At 35.9% G+C, this 19,560-nt stretch overlaps 1 protein-coding gene across 2 annotated transcripts in view; it reads right to left on the minus strand.

Annotated features, from left to right (window-relative positions):
- CDH12 (cadherin 12) overlaps positions 1-19,560 on the minus strand; it is a 162,307-nt gene that overhangs the window by 5,467 nt on the left and 137,280 nt on the right. For both annotated transcript variants that reach the window (XM_075142500.1, XM_075142499.1), the window contains 4 exons: positions 14,442-14,578; positions 7,495-7,616; positions 5,837-5,954; positions 558-809 (listed from right to left, as the gene is read on the minus strand). In XM_075142500.1, the coding sequence (XP_074998601.1) occupies positions 558-809; positions 5,837-5,954; positions 7,495-7,616; positions 14,442-14,578 (629 nt within the window). The remainder of the gene's footprint in view (positions 1-557; positions 810-5,836; positions 5,955-7,494; positions 7,617-14,441; positions 14,579-19,560) is intronic.

The raw sequence follows: 19,560 nt of genomic DNA on the forward strand, positions 1-19,560 counted from the left end.
GGCAATATTTAAATATAATGTAGATCAAATGCCAATGCCACCTTATGGAATCCATTCCTGCCTGAAATTAAAATGTTCCTGTAAAGTTTTACACGGATCTAGCCAGTCACAGTCTACATTACAATTATTTTCTTGTTTCTCATTTCTTCGTTCTCCTTTTGCTCAAGTTGGCGTGAAGAATTAAATAAAGGCCCTTACTAAGTCCTTACTGCTGTTACAGTCAGTAGGACTTGTCCACCTTAGTAATAATCTAAAAATATAAATTCTTCAAGAAAAGTATTTAAACACAACTGTTTCAGAGAAAAATTATAGTTTGAATTCCACTGAAAGCTGGTTCTCTTCATGCAATAAGAAATATGTAAATGTTAGCAGATTCATGGTCATGGTCAGTGCTTTGGGATGCTTTTCTAGAAACATAGAAGCATAAAAGTTGTCATAAACTGCCACACATTTTCAATGGCTTTTGTTAAACAATAGATGAAGCTGGTAACAACACAAATTAATTCACAGGTGAATAATCAGAGTAACACACTTCACATGGTTTCATGAGAACTAACCTAGAAGTATAACTATACACAACAAGATTGCAATCAGCGCTCCTGTGCTGAGGCCTACTGGTAAGAAGATTGCTTCCACGTTGCAGGACAGGATGGTACCATCAGGATCACATCTGCAAACACGGATAGTCATTGTGTTTGTGCTGCTCTGGACAGGGTAACTGCTATCTTCTATTACTACTGGAAGAAAGTACAGCTCTTGCTGCCTTCTGCTGTAACCATTTCTCCTGGTTTCAATCCCAGCTGTGTTGTCTGGAAAACATGACACAGTCATTACAGGATTTTTATTGTGTACTTCAATTCACCGTTGTAGTTTGTGTCACCTTTAGTAATAGGCAGCTATTCCATTTTTGAAACTCAGTGAATGACATGCTTTATGTAATTGCCTTGTTTTATCATTACAGAAGGTATTGTACTGGTACAGCTATTTTTTGCAGAGCATTAAATAATATTCCATTTCTTGTAAACTTGTTAGCTTGACAGCTAAAATTTCAAAGAAGATATAAATAATAATTTAAAACAGCATTACAGGTATTAGATTAGGAAGGCTTTTCAGTTTTCCTTTTCTCCTTATCTCTTTATATTCCAAGTCTGTGGTCCAAAGGACTTTGATTGCACATGGATTTAGAATTGAGTCTCTATTAATTAATTAATTTCCCTTTGAAACTGAAAGTAATATACCTAGACAAAATGCAAAACCCCTTCAACTTTCCTGCCCCATTAAAAATATAAAAATACTCCGAAATGAACTGAGTACTTTATAATCAGTACATTTTCCATCAAATAGTCATGAATGTGTTCAGAACTCCTAGAAGTTATGTTTTGTTATTTCTCCCCAGTAGGTATTCAGTTATTGCTGCTTTTCTTGAATCAAACAGAGTAGCAAGGAAATGATGTGCAGATTAAAAGAAATACACTGAAAGCAAAACCAAAATGAAATTAGCAGGGAATTAATTATCTGACATATCTGAATGAAGGTAGCCTGCAGTCACCCTTTGCTATCTCACCCTTATGCTTTACTATATCTTTAGAAGAGGTCACTTGCTGTCCGTGTTATGACTTTCATCCCTTCTTGGAGTTTTGTCACTAAGTAGGATTGAAGGCTCTGAATTCAAAACTCAAATACTTGTGTGCAGTTCTGATTAAGGACAATAAGAAGGAACCCTAAATATCCAAAATCAGATATGTTATGATCAGACACCATTGAGAAAGCACTTGCTCATTAAATGTTTATTTCAGAAGTCCCCTTTTTATCAAACTCAAACATGGCACATGGACATGTCAAGTTGAGTGACATTTAGTTTTGAAAAAGAAAAATGTCTCAAAATTGTTTGAATCGAACCAACTTCCATATTCAGCTTGTTCTTTTTATGATTAATCATCTGCACTGTATAAAGAGTTTTAGTTCTAATTTGAAGTCACCCAGCTTAATCTTATTTCTATTCTTATTTTTATTTCTATTAATAGAATTATCTCTATTCTTTTTTTTCTTCTAATTGCAACGTTGAAGATCACTTTAATATGTTACAATGCAACCAAATTACTTTCCATTCTCCTTTGAGAAGAATCAAACAGATCAAGCTCTTAAGTCTTTGGCTTTGAACAATTTTGTTGCTCTTTTACAACCCCTTTCAATTGTTCAAGGTCCTTTTGAAAATATGACACAGGCATGTGTTTGAACTCTACACAGAGCAGCCTGGAGCTGCAGTTTGAAGCTGTGACAGCTTCTGGTTCTTCAGTCTGTTGGCAATAAATTCATTTTCAGGATGTGTGTGACAGTCTGGAGAGAAGGAAAATTCTCTCTCTTACAGGAGCAACTGGGTGTGCTCAGCAGGGAAGCAGCCCTCTAGGGAGCAGAGTGAGGCCAGCAAAGTGGAAAAAGAAAGGTGGGCGGTTCAGCTGGAAATACTCCAGCTCTGCCAGGGCTTCTCATTTCTATTCACAGCTGGTGGATTGGTCTCAGCGCTGCTGAAGGCATAGTCTAGAAACATAACATTTCCCTGTGTTCATATTTATAGAGACTCCAGATGGCAACCTTGAGCTTCTGTCTTGCTTCTGTCCTCATTAAGTTATATTCTGAAGAAGTATGGAACCTGGAAAAGTTTATTCTCTTGGGTGCACTACAAACATATTACACCTGCTGTAATATCACACCACCCATGATTTTTAGCTGTATAGAATAGCATTGGTTATTGGGCTTCCTGATGTGTTTAAAAATGTTAAATGACACCTTTATTTGTAAAAGCATTAATTGTAACACAGTGAACAAGATTGTTTCCTCAAAAAAAAAAAAGAAAAAATTCCTTTCACAAAGTACCTGCTTGGTACTAACATAATTGCTAACCCAAAAGTTAATAATATTCATTTTTTTAAAAGGTTTTTTTAGTGAAAATAAGGCTGTGTTATTATACCCTTAAATAATGCATAGAGCAGACCTTCTATCTTTTTGGCAAACAAAAAGCAGAAGATATTGAAAATATTGTACAGAGTTTCTGTTTAGACAGATTTTTCTAATAGCTCTGTAAAATCATCAAAAATTAAAAAGTCTTTTATGGTTGGAAAATATTCCAACCTTTTGTCTCAATAAATAGCATACTTACTTACGTTTCGATAAGTAGTGTACTTATTTCTTCTTTTTTAGTAAGCGTTAAGAAATGCTTGTAGGAGTGTGTATATAGGTACACACACACAAATATTTATGCATGAAAAAACATGTGTCTTGGTGGTTTCTAATTCAATTTTTTATGGGAATATTACATTTGTTTTTATACAGTAGAGAAAGTTTTTTAATAGACTACTGAGATCCAAAGTAATCTTGGAGTCAACATTACTGGTTTAAATGGGGAAGTTTAATTATCTAATAATATTTGAGCAATTTCCTCACCAAACTTATATGCTAAGCACACACAAAAGCTGTAAATGAGAAAGGTCATTGAGTTTAATTACTGTATAACCTTTTTAAGTTTAAAGATTCTTTTGAGGAATTAAATATGTTAAAATTACCTAAGAAGAACTGGAAGACTTATATTTAAAACAATAGTTTGTAATTATTTGAAAAACTTAAATCTTGGTGAAATTAAAGGATATTTTAGTAAATGGATAGAAAGAGGAAATTAAAGCTCTTGCTTTAAAGAAATCTTGACCAAAAGAGCAAAGGTGTTTAGAAATACACAGTATTCATGTTATAAGACTACATAATTACAAAGATACTACCCATCTGGTCCTTCAAATGTGTTGAAAAGTGAAAAGATGAAAGTAATTCATGTAAAATATGAGGAAGCTCTAAAGAGATATATTTTCCTTCTTCTGTTAAGATATAGAGAACATTTTTTTTTTAATTATATTTAAACATTTTTTAATTATAATAATTAGCAAAGTTCATCATGCTGAGTTTTCCAAGGAAATACTACCAACAGCTAAGTAGGGAACAGAAAATAACAGAAACTACAGTTCAGCATTAAGGGGAAGTAAACTTAGGCATTATCCAAAATTTTAAGTCCAGTGGGACACAGACGCAAAGCATTTAAATCTTGCTTGGCATAATTATAGTTAGATATTGAAATGCCACAACATTTTTAAATACTAGTAGCTGTTAAAACCAAGCTGTTTAGACTAAACATTTCTGGAGAAGAGTAATGACCTAATCTTCCAAGAATAGAAGTAAGGGGACTTGAATCCATTGTAAGGTTGTCCTTCATAGTCATTGAACTGTCTGTCTCAAGAAAACTATTTGAATGGCCTCTGATAAAATGCTGATGTACATATTTTTGTTTCATGTTACTGTAATTCATGTCTGCAATACTATGAATTATTATGGTTTCATTATACACTGTATTTACAAATCATTAAGTGAAATTCTTTGCTCATCTGTAAAATGTTTTTAGCTATCTATGACGTGCTAAAATAAAAGTCACTACTAAGTTTGGGAATAAACCATTTTTGTCTTGTCATCTTCACACAGGAGCTATATAAAAAGAGAAAATAAGCACAGTTTATTTTTCTGCTGTTTCAAATTTATTTCTTCCTGAACTTTCTTAATGATAAAGGTCTTTATGATTAATAGCTGTGCTTATTTTGTTGGCTTTAATTTTGTATCACATAACATTGACAAAAGTGTATGCCTCCAAAAATAATGTGAGTCATATTAAAACTATTAAATGGTTTTTAAAAAGGCTAAATAAGTGGTCTCTGCAATTTTCTTCATTCTGTGTATTATCCATTTCTAGCCCTTTTTAGGGCTTGGGTAACTTAATTCTCAATGAAGGAACCTTTACATCATATTCAGTATTGTCTCAAATTTGAATTAAAAATAATAATGAATATAACTAATAAATTTTTTTAAAAATTAAGAATAATATACTTTTCCTTAGAAGTAATACTTATAATCTACATAGTTAAATAAGGAAAGGAATGTTACTGAATTTTATTGGATGTTTTTAGATGTTCTTTCTTTGCAGAGTAATGTAAACCCTTTTTTTTATGAAAAGCTTATCATATCACAGTTCTTTAAAGATCACCTAATAGCTGATAAACTCATTGTTAATTTTTTTTCCTTATTTGATTGAAGTAATTAGTGGTGAAAATTTACTACAGTTTATTATGGTGTTTTAGCTGTGCCTGTACACAAGACTGCATGCTTAAAGATGTTTACGATAGGAAAAAAGATCAATTTTTTCATCATGGGTTGTTCTTTGCCATTTATCAAAAACATTCAAGTGAAAAAGAAAAAAAAAGATGATCAGTTATGACAAATGTTGAGGGAAAAATCAGAGATGTTAATTATAAAAATCTACAAAATATTAAGAGTGTTGTGGGATGTTATACTGCAGCAGCACTGTCCATATTTAGAACTAATTCTTCTGCAGGACTATGCATCCTCCAGAAAGCACAATAGTGGGTGCTTTGAAAACAGTTAGCAAAGTAATAGTATTTAAACAAGGCAGCAATAATGCCGTGTTTAAAAGTATACCTGCATTGGCATATGAGTTCTTCCTGAGATACTGAATAATAAAAGGAAGAAAATAAAACAGGTAGCAGTGTTTTTGCAGGCCTGTAGGGAAATCTCAGCCTTTGGTGTTCTGACAATTCCTGTCCCCTAAAAATGAGAAAAGGTGCAAGACCTGAATTTATATTAATATATGTCCTAGATAATTAAACAATTAGAAATCTCAAATAAAAAAGTTAGTCTGTAGACATGACTGTAATACAAAGTAATCATATTTGTCATTATAATCACAGCCTACTACTCTCTGAAAGAGAGATATGGGTAAGCAACTTACTTCTGTAGTCATGGACTGTGAAATTTGGTTTGTTGGAAGCCTCAGCTGACAGTCTGAAGGAAAACCTTTGCCCAGCTGGTGACAAATCTTTGTCTGCTGCAGTGACAGTCTGTATCACCTGAAACCAGATTAAGATTAATTCTGAAGTCAGTTCACTCTTCTAAATGAAGTAGAAGTGCAAAGTGAACATCAAATGAAACAATGAAAGTGAAGTCCTGCTGGATTACTCTCATTCCCCTAATATATTGGACAGTGGAGGCAAGAAGTTTGAATACTATAGCCTCCAGAGGAATCATGATGTTTCAGAAGGTCTCACTTTGACATATCTGAAGGAAATCAGAAATATTTACCCTATATTCATAGCAGTATTTAATTGTTTTTTGTATCAAAATACTAGTAATTGTTTTCATGTGAGGGATTACTTAAAGACAGTTCACTTTATCTGCTACTACTACTATCCCTGTTACGACTGGTACATGTTGTAATACTTCACAAAGCTGCACCCTAATTTTACAGCTCGAAATGAAGTAGAGAAGGTTGAAAGGTCTGTACCATCTAGGCGTGAAGGAACTTTTGGGTCCCAGAGTCTTATCTACTATATTTCAGATAAGCACAGTGCAGTTAAAATGTTTCATGGTAGGATTGCCACTGATCTTTTAAAAATGAAGGCATTTTTTTATGTAACAAAGGTCTAAGTATTTATAATTTTGACAGCTCAGTGCTTATCTCAGCCTTCCCTGTAAAAGGTTTCCCTTTCTACTGTTAGTGCCTGGATAAGGTACTAACTAAACGTATCTGATAAACTAGAAGTTAAATTATGTTGTATGGTAGTTAGTTGAAACATATTAAAAAAAAAAAAAAGGTGAGATAGGAATATCATATGAAGTCATGGACAAATCTGTAATAAAGGCAATAGAAATCACATGGACTGATTACATATTACATACATACAAAGAGAAGTCAGTGATTACACAGCAGGCTGAATATGTTCGTTCCATGGCTGGCAGTAACTCTCAAAGTTGAACAGTTGAAGTTACAAGTCTTGTCTTGGAAACAGTATTAGCTGTTACTATATGTGATGGTTGGCCTTCGTGCTTTGCAGCACTGTGTTTAATTGCACAAATTTTGTGCAGAAGGAGCACATGCCAACAGCTTCTGGCGCCAGCTCTATTAATACTGGCATCACTCATGGTATAAGGTGATATTCTGAATCTCAAATAGGTTTTGCATGCTATGTATATATTTGAAACTGCTTATAAAAACAAGCTTTCAGGAGCATTGTCTTCGGGCTTGTGGGTTCTTTTTCTCAGAATAGGGTACAGAAATATGTGTAATCCATCCTAGTTCATTTATTCACTGCAGTTTTACCCTTATATTTAAGTGTTTTTAAGGAATGGATTCTTTCTCCTGTCATAGCTATTAAATGCACAGTAAAGGGTGGCTCAGGCCATATTATCAGGGATAATAAAAATAAATAGTCCATAAAAAGACCATAAAGGTCAACAAACAGAATTTCAAAAGGTGAGTATTTCCAACACAGACATTTTATTTGTAAAAGAATTCTAACCATGAAGTCATTTTCAAACCCAGAAACTTCTAATGCTATAAATAATAAGGAAAGCAAAAGCAAAATAGCAAGCATGACAAACTTGAATTACCTGTCCTGGTTTGGCATTTTCACATACAGATGTCTCATATGGAACTGAAATTTCAGGAGGAAACTCATTGACATCCAGGACATTTATTATAACGTTGACTTTGCTGGTTAATAGTGGGTTACCTATAAATGATTTTTAGGAGAAAAGCATTAAGGAATACTATTTATGTTTGTTGTCATCACCAGTGCCCATGAGCTGTCATAAACTGTTTTGATCCCAGTTACTGAGACTTCTAAAAGTCCTCAACTTCCGTTTATTTCTGATTTGTACTAAGGAGAAATCAGAAACAAATTTCTTATCATTTTGTACCAGACTTTGATCCATTACTCTTCATGGAGTAAGGAATCAATCAACATGATTATGTTTATCAGAGCATAAATTAAAGAATTTGAAGTTGTACCTGTAATTAAAGATGTAAACTTTTCTCATATCACTTTTCATGGAGTCTGTGGAAAACACTTCCAATGATTAAAACTGAATTCTGTTTTCCACAATAGAATGCAGAAAATCAATATTTATTACTTAGCCACTGTTTACATCTTCAAGTTATTAAGGAGGTAAGTGGAGCATACCCATTTAGAAGATGGAGAAAAGTAAAAGAGAAGCATATAAAGAAAAATCTTGCTGAAAGCCAGAGTCAGCGGTAAATTTAGCAGTGAAACATGTAGAGCTAGCATTCAACTGGTGGTTAAACCATTAGGCTATGTTGTAACAGTTATTTCTTCAACTGCATAAGTATTTGCAAGTGGCAAATACTTTTGTGCAAAAGAAATGCTAAAACCCAGTATATATTATGCATTGTCCTACCAACGCAGATAATCTTCATGAGCCACTAGATATATTTTATAAACAAGTTTACTGCAAATGCAATGTCTGACAGAAAGGAGACACAAATTCCATACAAAGCAGAAAATATACTCTTTTACTTTATGCTAAGACCCCTTGCAAGACAGCAGATAAATAAAAAAGAGTTTAGCTGGTTAGTCAAAAGGATAATTATTTTATCCTTTTGCATTTAAGAAGAATGGCAGCCACTATACAGACACAGTTAACTACTCAAGAAATCTATGTTATGAATCAGGGAGGTGTAGGAGTGGCAGCATGGGGTCACGGTTAAGTACAAGAACAGTTTTCTTGAATCTTCAGACATAAATGGACCCTTCAAATTATTTGCATTAGCTGCTTACTTCGTAGTTTGTATAAACCTTTACTTTTCTGTTGTTTGTAACTAACACAGCAAGGGGCAAAGTCTCTTCATAGTGGTACTGTAGAAATTTTCCATTATTTCTTTCTTGTTCTTAGGAACTACTAAATGAATTGTTTTCAAGAGGCCTCTCTCAAAGCCAAAAGGTATTCCCCAATGATTTCCTAGTTAAGTAGGACCAGCTGCAAGTAGAAATATGCTTTACCTGTTTACAACTAGTGGATAAACTGACCATCCTACAAACTCAGCTTGGAATATAAAAAAAATAAAAGCCACAAAAATCCACTACCCAAATCACACAATATTTGCAGTTCTTTCCTAGGAACATATCTAATTAATAGTGACCATATCTAATAACATGTCTTTTAATCCTCATTCATTTCCAATTCAGCATCATCCCTACTTGCAGAATGACTCTATGGCGAGAGGCATTGTGCAATATAAATGAAGACAGAGTTTGGTCTAGCAGCTGGGAATCAGGCAGTGGTTCTTTAGATGCCCGAAGATCCAGAAGAAATCTAGATCGCTTGCTCACAGTTGAATTGGTTCCTTTGTATAATAGGAAACAAAAAAGTACTAAGAAGTTATTTTAGTCCGTAGAGGGCAAGACCCTGACTCTGAATATATACAGAGACCAGAAAAGCCCTGAGCAGGTCAAGTTCACGCAGTTACTGGCAGAAACAACCTGACTTAAAACTTGCCTCTTAGCGGTACCCGCTGCAAAGAACACAGCAACTCACACGGAGTAACTCAGGTTTTCCTTTAGTTTTTGTGTGTTTATTTTAAGGTACAACACTGAACAACAGGAGTTCAGGATACATTCTTCAAACACATTGGAGATTAGTGTGTTTCCATGTTAGTTTGTTTCTTCTTAGAAATATGTTAACAACGAATTTCCAGTAAAAGAATGTATGTATTCAAAATTTATGCATCATGTACATGGGAAATATTAGCTGATTTTGATCATTGCTATTAAACACATCAGTTTCTATAAGAAGTCTTTTTAGGCTATATTTTTTTGAAGTACCTTAAATAAATTATTTTTTCAGCTTTTTGGAACAGTTTATATATTACGGGACTGTATATTTTTAAAATGAACAAAAGGATTTGACATTTTACCTTGTTTTGTTTGCTGTTTGTCTCAAAATCAAATCTTTTTGAGCCCTGTGAGCACAGCAGTGATGTGCATGCTGGTATCAGTGAGTGAGTCACTGAAAACATCTGCTCATGCCTTTTAAAACCAGATTACATGGATGAGAAGACAAGTTGGTTAAATTACTAGCCTAGGAATTAAGAAACTGATTTCAGGTTTCAATTCTGTCTGTAAGATACAGGCAAATTAATTAGCTTCTTCCTTCCTCAGTTTTCCTGTCTGTAAGACAGTGACTACCCTGCTTCCTCCTTTTGCTTGAGTACCATCCATCTGTTAACATCTTTATGGTTCAAGGATATTACAGTAGAAAATACGTAAAATACTTTGACTAATGAACTTGTGAAAATCCAAGATATCTGAGAAAATAGATACTGACCATTGAGAAGAACTGGGTTTCTTTAGCATTCACAAAATTTGGGTCTAGAGTTAGAGGAGTTGGGAAGATGGTTTAGACAGGAAGAACTATGGTTACTTTATATTTCTTTTCAATCTTAACTAGCGCCTTGAGGATGGGAAAGCAGAAATAAGGTCTTATGCATCTTATCTATTTCCTCTTTCGTAAGGTAAAAGTTCCTCTTTTCATACTAGGTAATTATGCAGCACACTGGGGAACTTTTTGAGCTCTAGCCTGTGATTTTTTATACCATTATGTTCTTGCACCAGCCCTTGGCAGAGTTTTGGCCTGGGGCAACTAGATGTCTTGCAGACAATTCACATGCATATGCTGGGAGTTATTATGAGCGAGGGACCACTCTCAAAGAATCGATTTACATGTCGGCACCCTGTTTGGAAGGTAATCGTGTTTAATGGTGTAGAAATAGGCTACTCAGTGCCAGCTGGTCTTTGTGCTTGAAAGGAATGCAAGCCATGTTTAATTTATTAGTTTGGACAAAGTCTGTGGGATCAAAAATGTTCAGAAACAGCAACATGAAGGCAACTAGAGTGTTGATTTACTCTAAGAAGAAAGAAAACAACAATGAAATATAGCCAGGGAGCTAAAAGAAGTACAGAGAAATTGGGAAGTGAAATGGAGGAAAAAAATGTGAGTTTGAAACATCCCTTCCCTGTTCATGCACTTTGATCTATATAAAGGCTGATTTTTTATTTCTACGGATAGGTAAGGGACCTTCTGCATTCAGCTGCCTTCAGGTCTAACCCTGTGACCCTTCAGGTCTAACCGTGTGTCAGCAGAACAATCATCCACCAACCACTTAAGAAGATCTCTACTTTGGGACAGGTTTCTTTAACAAGGGTGAGAATAAAGTTATGGTGTCTTGTGTTAAACATGACAGCAGGCTATCCATCACTCCACACTGGGTACACCTTTGAGATGTTCTCAAGTTCAGTTGTGCTGCTATTTGGAGACAGATTCCCAAACAGTGTTTAGATCAGATGTTTGGAAATTTTGCAGGGTTAGAAATAAAGATCACAGTATAATGATACATAGTCAGAGCTGGTCATTGCATAACGTGTGTAGAATAACTTCCCTTATTCCAGTTCCCTATGTGGAACCAGCAGCTACTGTCCATATGCAACATATACTGTGTTATTGCTGGGTAACCAGGACTTCCCTGGCTGTGAGTGTACAAGTTGACACAGGCAGGACAAACAGATTTCATAACTAACTGTTTGCTAAGGGTCCAAGTTCTACCTCTCTTTAAGCTGCCAAACTGCACCATGTCTGGTGTAGGCAGGGATGAAGGGGAAGGACCTGGAGTTTAGGGAAGAATAATCTCAGTATATATATATGCCAAATAAATACAGAATAAGGACACTGGACCTGAAACCATTTACAAATTCCCAAACAACCAGGTTTTCGAACAAAACTTTTTTTTTTTCCACAATAGGCGATGTCAGCAAAGGTTACTTTAATAAACACAAAGTAATTCTCTTCTGCCTTATTTTTGAGGTGTATTCCTTTAAAATTATAACTTCTAGTGCTTTAGTGCTAATAATAGTCAGAATTATAAACTTGTAAGAAAAGTCTAAATGGTACATCCATATCTACATTTACATTTATCAATTGCCTGCTGCTATGTTTAGCTATCTAAACTGCATGCCATTTGTGCCATTGTTTGAGAGGTAACTTGATTGCTCAAAAGTCATAATATTACTTCAAGACTTCACTGGCTGTGAGAAAAAATGCAACACAAGCATCATCTGTGATTCGTACAGGGTTTCATTTTGAAGCTACAGAAGAACAAAAGGGAACAATCACTTAGAAGGCCCCAGGGCTAAGGCACAGGCAGGGAGTCCATGCAAGCCTGCTCATGACCTTGGCATCATTTTCCACGTATAGCAGAATGATGGCAAAGCTGGTTTAGTTTATTTTTTTCTCTGACTTAATGGGGATGAAGCTGTTTATAATTGGTCTGTTCAAGAAAAGATAATTTGCAGAATGACCATTAGGATGTGTCTAAAAGGTGTGGGTTTTGTTGTTGTTGTTGTTCTCTCACAGTGAGAAGACAAAATACATATTTTAGCAATAAAGTTTTTTAAGTAACAGAACTTAATATGCCTATTACTAGTTTGGAGTCTGTTTATTTTAAGAGATAGGGTCATGGAGAACTGAAAATACTTAGGTAACAATAGTGTCCATGCCTGAGGCAAGTTTATGCAACTGATTGCAATACCAGGCCACTTTCCTTAGGTAATCATGTATATGTCAAGGCATTGTTCAGTGCACTTTTTCACTGATAAGAGATGGCAGTTTCAGTGTTTCTATATCAGTACTGAACAAGTGGCAATTTTTTTAATAGCAGAATTTCTTCAAATATAGTAATTTTTTCCCCTTTTTTTTCTTCAGATGTTTTCTTCTCTTCTCTCTAACCTTTTTTGGTTGTGTGCAGTGTGTCATCCCTCAAACTCCAGCTTTCATTTCTGTGCTAGTTTTTAGTCAGACAATTGCGTATAAAGTTTTGACAGTATACCTCAAGTCCTCCAAAATATTGCCAATTACTGGTGTAGTACCAGTATGGCAATTGTGCATAATGCTATGGATAATAGTCAATGTAGAAATATTTTGAGGTATGCTGAAATGAATCACAAATATGTCTTAGGTGTAGATTCTTAACTAGACAATTGTTAAAATTGGGAATTTCATAATCTAGCCTATATCTGATACAGCTCAACATAAACATGATATTACTATAAATGTGCTGGCAAGGTAGACAGACAAGTAGACTTGGAGGTTTTAGCTACCCTTAGTTACTCTTGGGAATAATAAACAGATACACACCAAGTTTACTAAAACTGTTGCCTTACTGCAGAAAAAATTTACAAATCTCAAATGTTCTTTGTCCACTAATAAATCTAAACAGTTAAGCTTTTACCGAAACATAGACCATTACGAGACCTCCTCTCTGCATTTACCTGCCTTTCAGTTTCTCTGGAAACAAATTACAGTTCTGCTGGACTTTCTGTCAATACACACATGCACATGTATCTTCATATACTCAATCACTAGTCATAGATTAGTTTCCTCTGTTCCTTTTCCAAGCTACGGATGAAAGTCAAGTTTTCATTTGACTGGTGTCCTCATTATATTTTCAGGGTCCAGGGAATGAGCCTATGGTTCTTTTTGAGATAACTACAACTGAGAATTTATTTTTTTATTTTAAATAATGTATACTTTCACTTCTTCCAAAATCTCCCTCTTCCTGTTAGTAGCATGTGTTATTTTTTGAAGATTCAGTGCCAAGAAATACATTGAGGAAAACAAGTTCTTTGCTTTAGAAACTTGCATTTCTGGACACATAAACAATACAGAATGAATAGGAAATACAGCAGGGGTCCTCTTATACAACCTATTGATGTCAACAGAAAGACTTCTGTGGCCTTTACACAACTGCTCAGTGACCGAAAGACTTGTATTCAAAGGGTGATATACACCTATGAGAGTTTCAGTCTAACAGCATAATGAAGGAGGAATGCTACACAGAAGGATGGCAATGAAGAAAACTGCAGCTACATAATGCAGCAGAAGAAGGGATGTCTTATAAAAAAAAAGCTATGTCGGAGAAGACACAAAGACAAGAAATGAAAAAAAAAAAATATCACAGATGATAGTATAGGAAAATAAAAACAAGTGGTTAGGTGTAAAGTCTTCGGCAGAGAGAAAACGAGCGGAGATGCAGCACACAGATTGATTCATTTAGGGCCTCTTGACTCAGTTTTAGTGTACTTTTTGTCTGAGAATGGAGTGAGTCTTTAAATTTTTCTACCTTCAAAAAGCAGATTGACAGCCCTGTTATTTGACCAACCTAATTTCATATGGAGTGAATTACAAAATCAGAAAGAAGAATTGGAAGGTCTCCATACAGTTTCTCATGTTCTTTGTGCTGACAAAATGCTTTTCAGCTTCTGAGGGAACTGTGCCTACATGAGGGCTACTAGAAAAACCTTACTATACAGGGCTGTTTGAACATCACACTTAGCGTCAGAGTGAGTCTGGCAAAATTATGTTTATTTGGGTCTTCTTAAATAATCTTTTGGCAACACATGCACTCTTCACATCATATTTATGCCCAAGTACTACATTCTGAAAAAAATACCACATTAGCATATTAATTCAGTTTGTGTCATACTTACTAACTTTACTTGCAATTATAGAGAAATTGTACTGTGCTGTGCTTTCTCTGTCCAGTAATTCATTAGTAGCAATGGTTCCTTCAGTAGCATCTATTGTAAAGTAGCTGTCCACATCATTTTTCCAATCGATGAAATATCTGTATGTGAAAAATATTAAACAAAGTAGATGCAAATGTGCAAAGATTACTCATTTATCATAACAACAGTCTAGCTAGCTCAAGTTTTGTTATTTTTCTCTTCCCAGCTATTACCATCCTTGCAGGAAGAAGACAATAAAGAATGATTTGTTTATTTATTTTTTGCAGAGTTGGAACGCTTAAGGGAAAATGGGATATAATAAAAGATTTAGTACTTCTGGTGTTCAGATTATTTGAAATCTTTGAGCTCCCAAGAAGTTGATGAACAGCTTCTGTGACCCTGATCACTCATACCAGTCACTTTGGAAAGCACTAGATAGGCCTAGAGGCGAAAAGCCTATGTGAAGAAAAAATATGTGAAATAGTGCTTAAAGTATGAATAGCAATGAAGAGTGGATCAGATCTGGTCTCTTTACACCCATTTGTAGCTGCAATAGGCTGGAAGTAACCTCACTGGGCTTGCAAAGAGGTGTCCCAGTGGACGTATACAGGCTGTTGGCACAGTCTACTCAAAGATCCCTCACCTAAAGGATGTTGGAAGAGTCACAGTATGGGAGATGGAGAAGAGCATGCTTATTCCCCCACATATATAGGAGCAATAAAAGAAGCTCCTTTGGGAAGAATAGGCAACTTTCACTTTCTCTGGAGCTGTGAGGAACAGGGCAATACCATTGTTTTTTTATTGTCCTGAGCCTTTGTTTGTAAAAAAGTATGAACATAGAGCAGATTCAAAACTCAAAATGTGTACTTATTTGTTATTTTTCCCTAGCAAGGACTTAACAGAAAGCAGAGATGCGCTTGTAAACATAGCTGCTTAAAAGCAATCTGATAATTATTCCAAACCCATTTCCCTTAAATGCTAATTATTTGAAAGTTTTTTTTCACATTTGATGCTACTGTTTGTAGTCATAACAGAATAATACTTTTTTTTCCTGATGCGGTGCCTCCAGCTACTAATTTCCTTTTCAATAGTCTCTTTATACCTTGATGATGTTTTTCAAAAACTAGGCAGGATGAAATTGAGAAAGCCATTGGTGAGTAGTGGGCAACAAGAACAAAATGGCACTCAACAACAAATACATTTAAAAGATCATAAAGGCCAGAGGACCATGCCTATGACACCTCATTGCATGTAAACCAGTGAGAATAAGAATAAAAGCTAGTATTTCTCTGTGATTTATGGAAAGAATATATAGGGAACGTAATGATAAACACTATGTTTATTGCTGTAGAAGTAAGCAATGGTAGAAAGGGGTATACGGCATATTCCTGAATAAAATATCTCAGATTGGGACTCAAGAATGCCAATAGCTCAGGAAGACTTGAATAGTAAAAAAAAACACAAATAAGGTACCATGCTCCTTTGGAGACATTTTGTTTATTCAAAATCACAAGAAAATCCTATCTGTAAATGAAATAGGTTATTTCATCAACTGACAAGCATCATTACCAGTTCACTGCTTTATTTGGAAAGCCTCAGAAATTATTTGCTAAAGGCAGCATGTATCCTTTTACACAGTTGAGCAGGCACATTTTCTTGAATATAATAATATTGTCTACCCACATTTGTAATTTCAATCTCATTGTTCAAAATTTAGTTGACATAAAAATTATGAAAAATATATAAGCCATGTATTAGAAATATCATTACAGTAAAATTACTCTTTCAGGCTTTGCACGTTTAATAGATTATAATTTCTTCCAAAATGAAATTTGCAGCCACACACAAATAAATGTTATCGAAGCATGAGAAAGTAACTTTGCTTATTTTTCCTGTTAGGAAGATCAGCTTTGTCTGAGCATCCTACACACCACAGTACGAGGCAGTGAATAAAGTACAGGACCTAATTCAAAGCACAGTGTAGGTGATAGCCTCCTTCACCAGGAGGCTTTGAAACTACAGAAAACATTCAGTTTGAACACTGTTGTGTTTGAAGTTGAGTTCAAGCATGAATATTTGTAGGATCAGAATGTGATTGTCTGCAAGCATTTACGCAGGTGATTAACTTCATGCACAAGCCCAGTATGCCTACTCCTAAACATAAGCATCAGCAGGATCAAAGTCCACAATAAGCACCGCAAGACTAGCACTACTGCTGAAACTAATGGCAGAATTCCTCTTGGCTTCAGTGGAAGTAGATCTGTGGGAATTCAAGAGTTTAATAAAAATAGAGTTGTAACTGTTCTCCCAAATTCTTTGTCTTCGCCTGTGTTAACACTGTGGAAACTATTATGCCAGCGTTGTTAGCATTGTTAGGAGTTTCTTTTGGGGTTTTTTTGGCTTTTTTTTTTTTTTTTTTTTACTTTGACATTATCTTTAAAGACTTCCCTTCCTTCTCTCTCCATGTGCTGCACATTTGGTAAAATTAGGGGTGGAACAGCCAGTCATTTCAACACCTCTCATCCTAAGAAGCTATATATTCAATTAGACTACAGAGGGAAGAGGAGTAGGAGGAAGTATTGGAGATGTATTGCCTAAAATATATATATTTACAGGAGAAACTGCAAACAAGCAGACATTCTTCCTCCTTTCATTGGTTGTCCATGTGCAGCACCCATGAAAACATATCTGGCAGAAGATCCTTTCACAGACAGCTCTTCTGGACATAGTACTGATCCCAGATACTTCAGTAAGTCTGTAAAGCTTAGTAAAAGAGTGAATGGGACCCCATCTGGCTGCTTTTCAAATGGGAAGTTTTGGAACATCCCAAAGGGAGGTCACTTTTTGGGGGAGGCCCTAAAAGAAATGGAGGTTCCTTTTACAGCCCAAAAGCACTTCTTCATACAGTCTGATGCCCAATGTGAGATTCTTTGTAAGCAGCACATCAAGAGTTCGTCTCTTTCTAAGGCCAACAGTATTGCCTGAGCTCTGTCTTTTACTTGGAAAAAATGTTTTCAAGAAGAGAAGAAATGGGAAAAGGGTCTCCAACCCCCAAATCAGTAACTTGCCAGAGATAAACTCAGGTATCTGAGACATAAAGCCTGACATTTGATGTTAGATTGTGACACAAAGAGGAACACTTGAAATACTGGTATTAGGACAGCTGTCTAGATATTCTAATCATGGTCTAGCAGTTTGAAGCAAATGAAGTTGGTTTATTTGACTGCTCAGAGTCCCTGCAAGACAGACCATGGATAACTGCACTAATCCTAAGAGGCAGCTCTCTCCTTGAAAATTCGGGGAGAACTGGCACAGCTTTACTTGTTGATATAGGACACAGCAGTATTATTTTTCAGAAGCACCTGAACAGGACTGCCTGGCAGCTCTGAGTACCAGGACATTGATATATTGTTCACATTCACTGACAGGGAAGAAACTTTGAACTATATGTCTCCCCGAATACACTTTCCAGCAGAGGATTGTATTCCAGATTATATTATTGAAGTGGGGGGAGAGTAAGTGTGGAAGGATATACCTTTGCTAACATTGTTTGGGTCTTCCCAAGTATAGCTATATTTGTACATCAAGTAGGATAGAAGAGACAGAATGGAAATATTTGGTTTATAAAATGCTAAGAGTCAAGTCTGAAGGACTCTTATCCAGAGTGTTCACAAAGACACACACTGCCCTCTTAGGAGCTCCAAGAATAATTTGCATTCATCTTGGCTAAATGGTGGGGCTGTGTGTAGTTCATGGGGTCTCACAGAGCATTCCCCTGAAAGAGGGCTCATCTTCTTTTAAAGAGCGGAGGACAACGGAGAAGACTGTCTCAACCCTAGCTGCACAACAGAAGATAGCAGAGTGCTTGTTGGAGCACTGTTGAATACATGAGTGACAGCAGATCACCCTTGTGAGGGTAACAGGAACTCTGAGCCGTCAAGCAGACAACTGTAGTTGCCTTAGACTGTTATACCATGAATAAAAGGACTGGACAGCTGTCTTGCTGCTGCTGTGGAAACATGGGTGACAACATGCTCAGGAGGGATGGGAGGTGGCAGGAGGCTAAGGAGGCTGTGAAGCTCAGGACTTGGGTTGTGGTTTTTAGTGTTAAAAATGTGGAGAGGAAGAATCCCCCTGCCTAGCAGGGAAGGCCTTGGGAACATTGGGGTCCATCCTCACCAAAAGTTTGTAAACCTTGCCAAAGTCTTTCTTTGTTGTTCTATCTTGATAGTGACAGCAGTGGTGACACAACGCAATAGAGGAATCATATAACAAGTTACAGCATGTAACAACTTACAACATAGTTGATGTTTAAACACAACACAGAGTATGCATTTGTGTGCCCATGAATTGGCCCTTAGTGGGGATTTCACCAGCTGTTCCCAAATTTGCAGAGGAAAGCATATTGCAGCTTGGACTAAGCTCAAAAAGGGGAGCTTAGGAGAAAGTTACAAGGTCCTTTACAAGGTAATAGCCATTTTTTTCTGTTTTCCAAAATTCAGCTGAATAGTCTAGTCTTGCCAGTATTACCTTGATAAAGAATAACCTATACTGTTATGGTTTCATACTCAAATATCCCTTGCATTCCATATACACACACATACATATAAAATTTCCTGTTGATATTTCCACCAGCTAAAAAATATTACAGCCACCATCGGTGCCCAGTATAATTTTCTTTTCTCAGCTCTCTTTTGACAGGGTTTTATTGCCTCCAAAGAAGGACAGTCATAAAGTACTGGCCTAAGTATTTTGTTCTATGCTTTTCAAGAACGTAGGGACACCTACTTATGAGGTGGTTGTGGTTGCTGGGATTGTTCTAGTGACAGAAGCACTCTCAGGTCTTCTTTTGAAGAGGATGTCATAAATGTAGAGAAAGTTCTTAAAACTTGTTCATGATGTTACAGACATGCAATTCAAGCCAGGAAATGAGCAAGGTAAGACACATGTTAAGTGTGTGTATTTCAGAGGAAGATAAGATTGCTTTAAAGGAGTTTTAGTTAAAGAGTGCTAAAACACAGAAGATAGGTATGGTGCAGGGATGGTAAACAGAAGAAGAGCTCTGACCTGCCCAAGCTGCTGAAAGGAACAGTGAAGAAAA

Source organism: Calonectris borealis, chromosome 2 (assembly GCF_964195595.1).
Source record: "Calonectris borealis chromosome 2, bCalBor7.hap1.2, whole genome shotgun sequence".
Taxonomy (NCBI): Eukaryota; Metazoa; Chordata; class Aves; order Procellariiformes; family Procellariidae; genus Calonectris; species Calonectris borealis.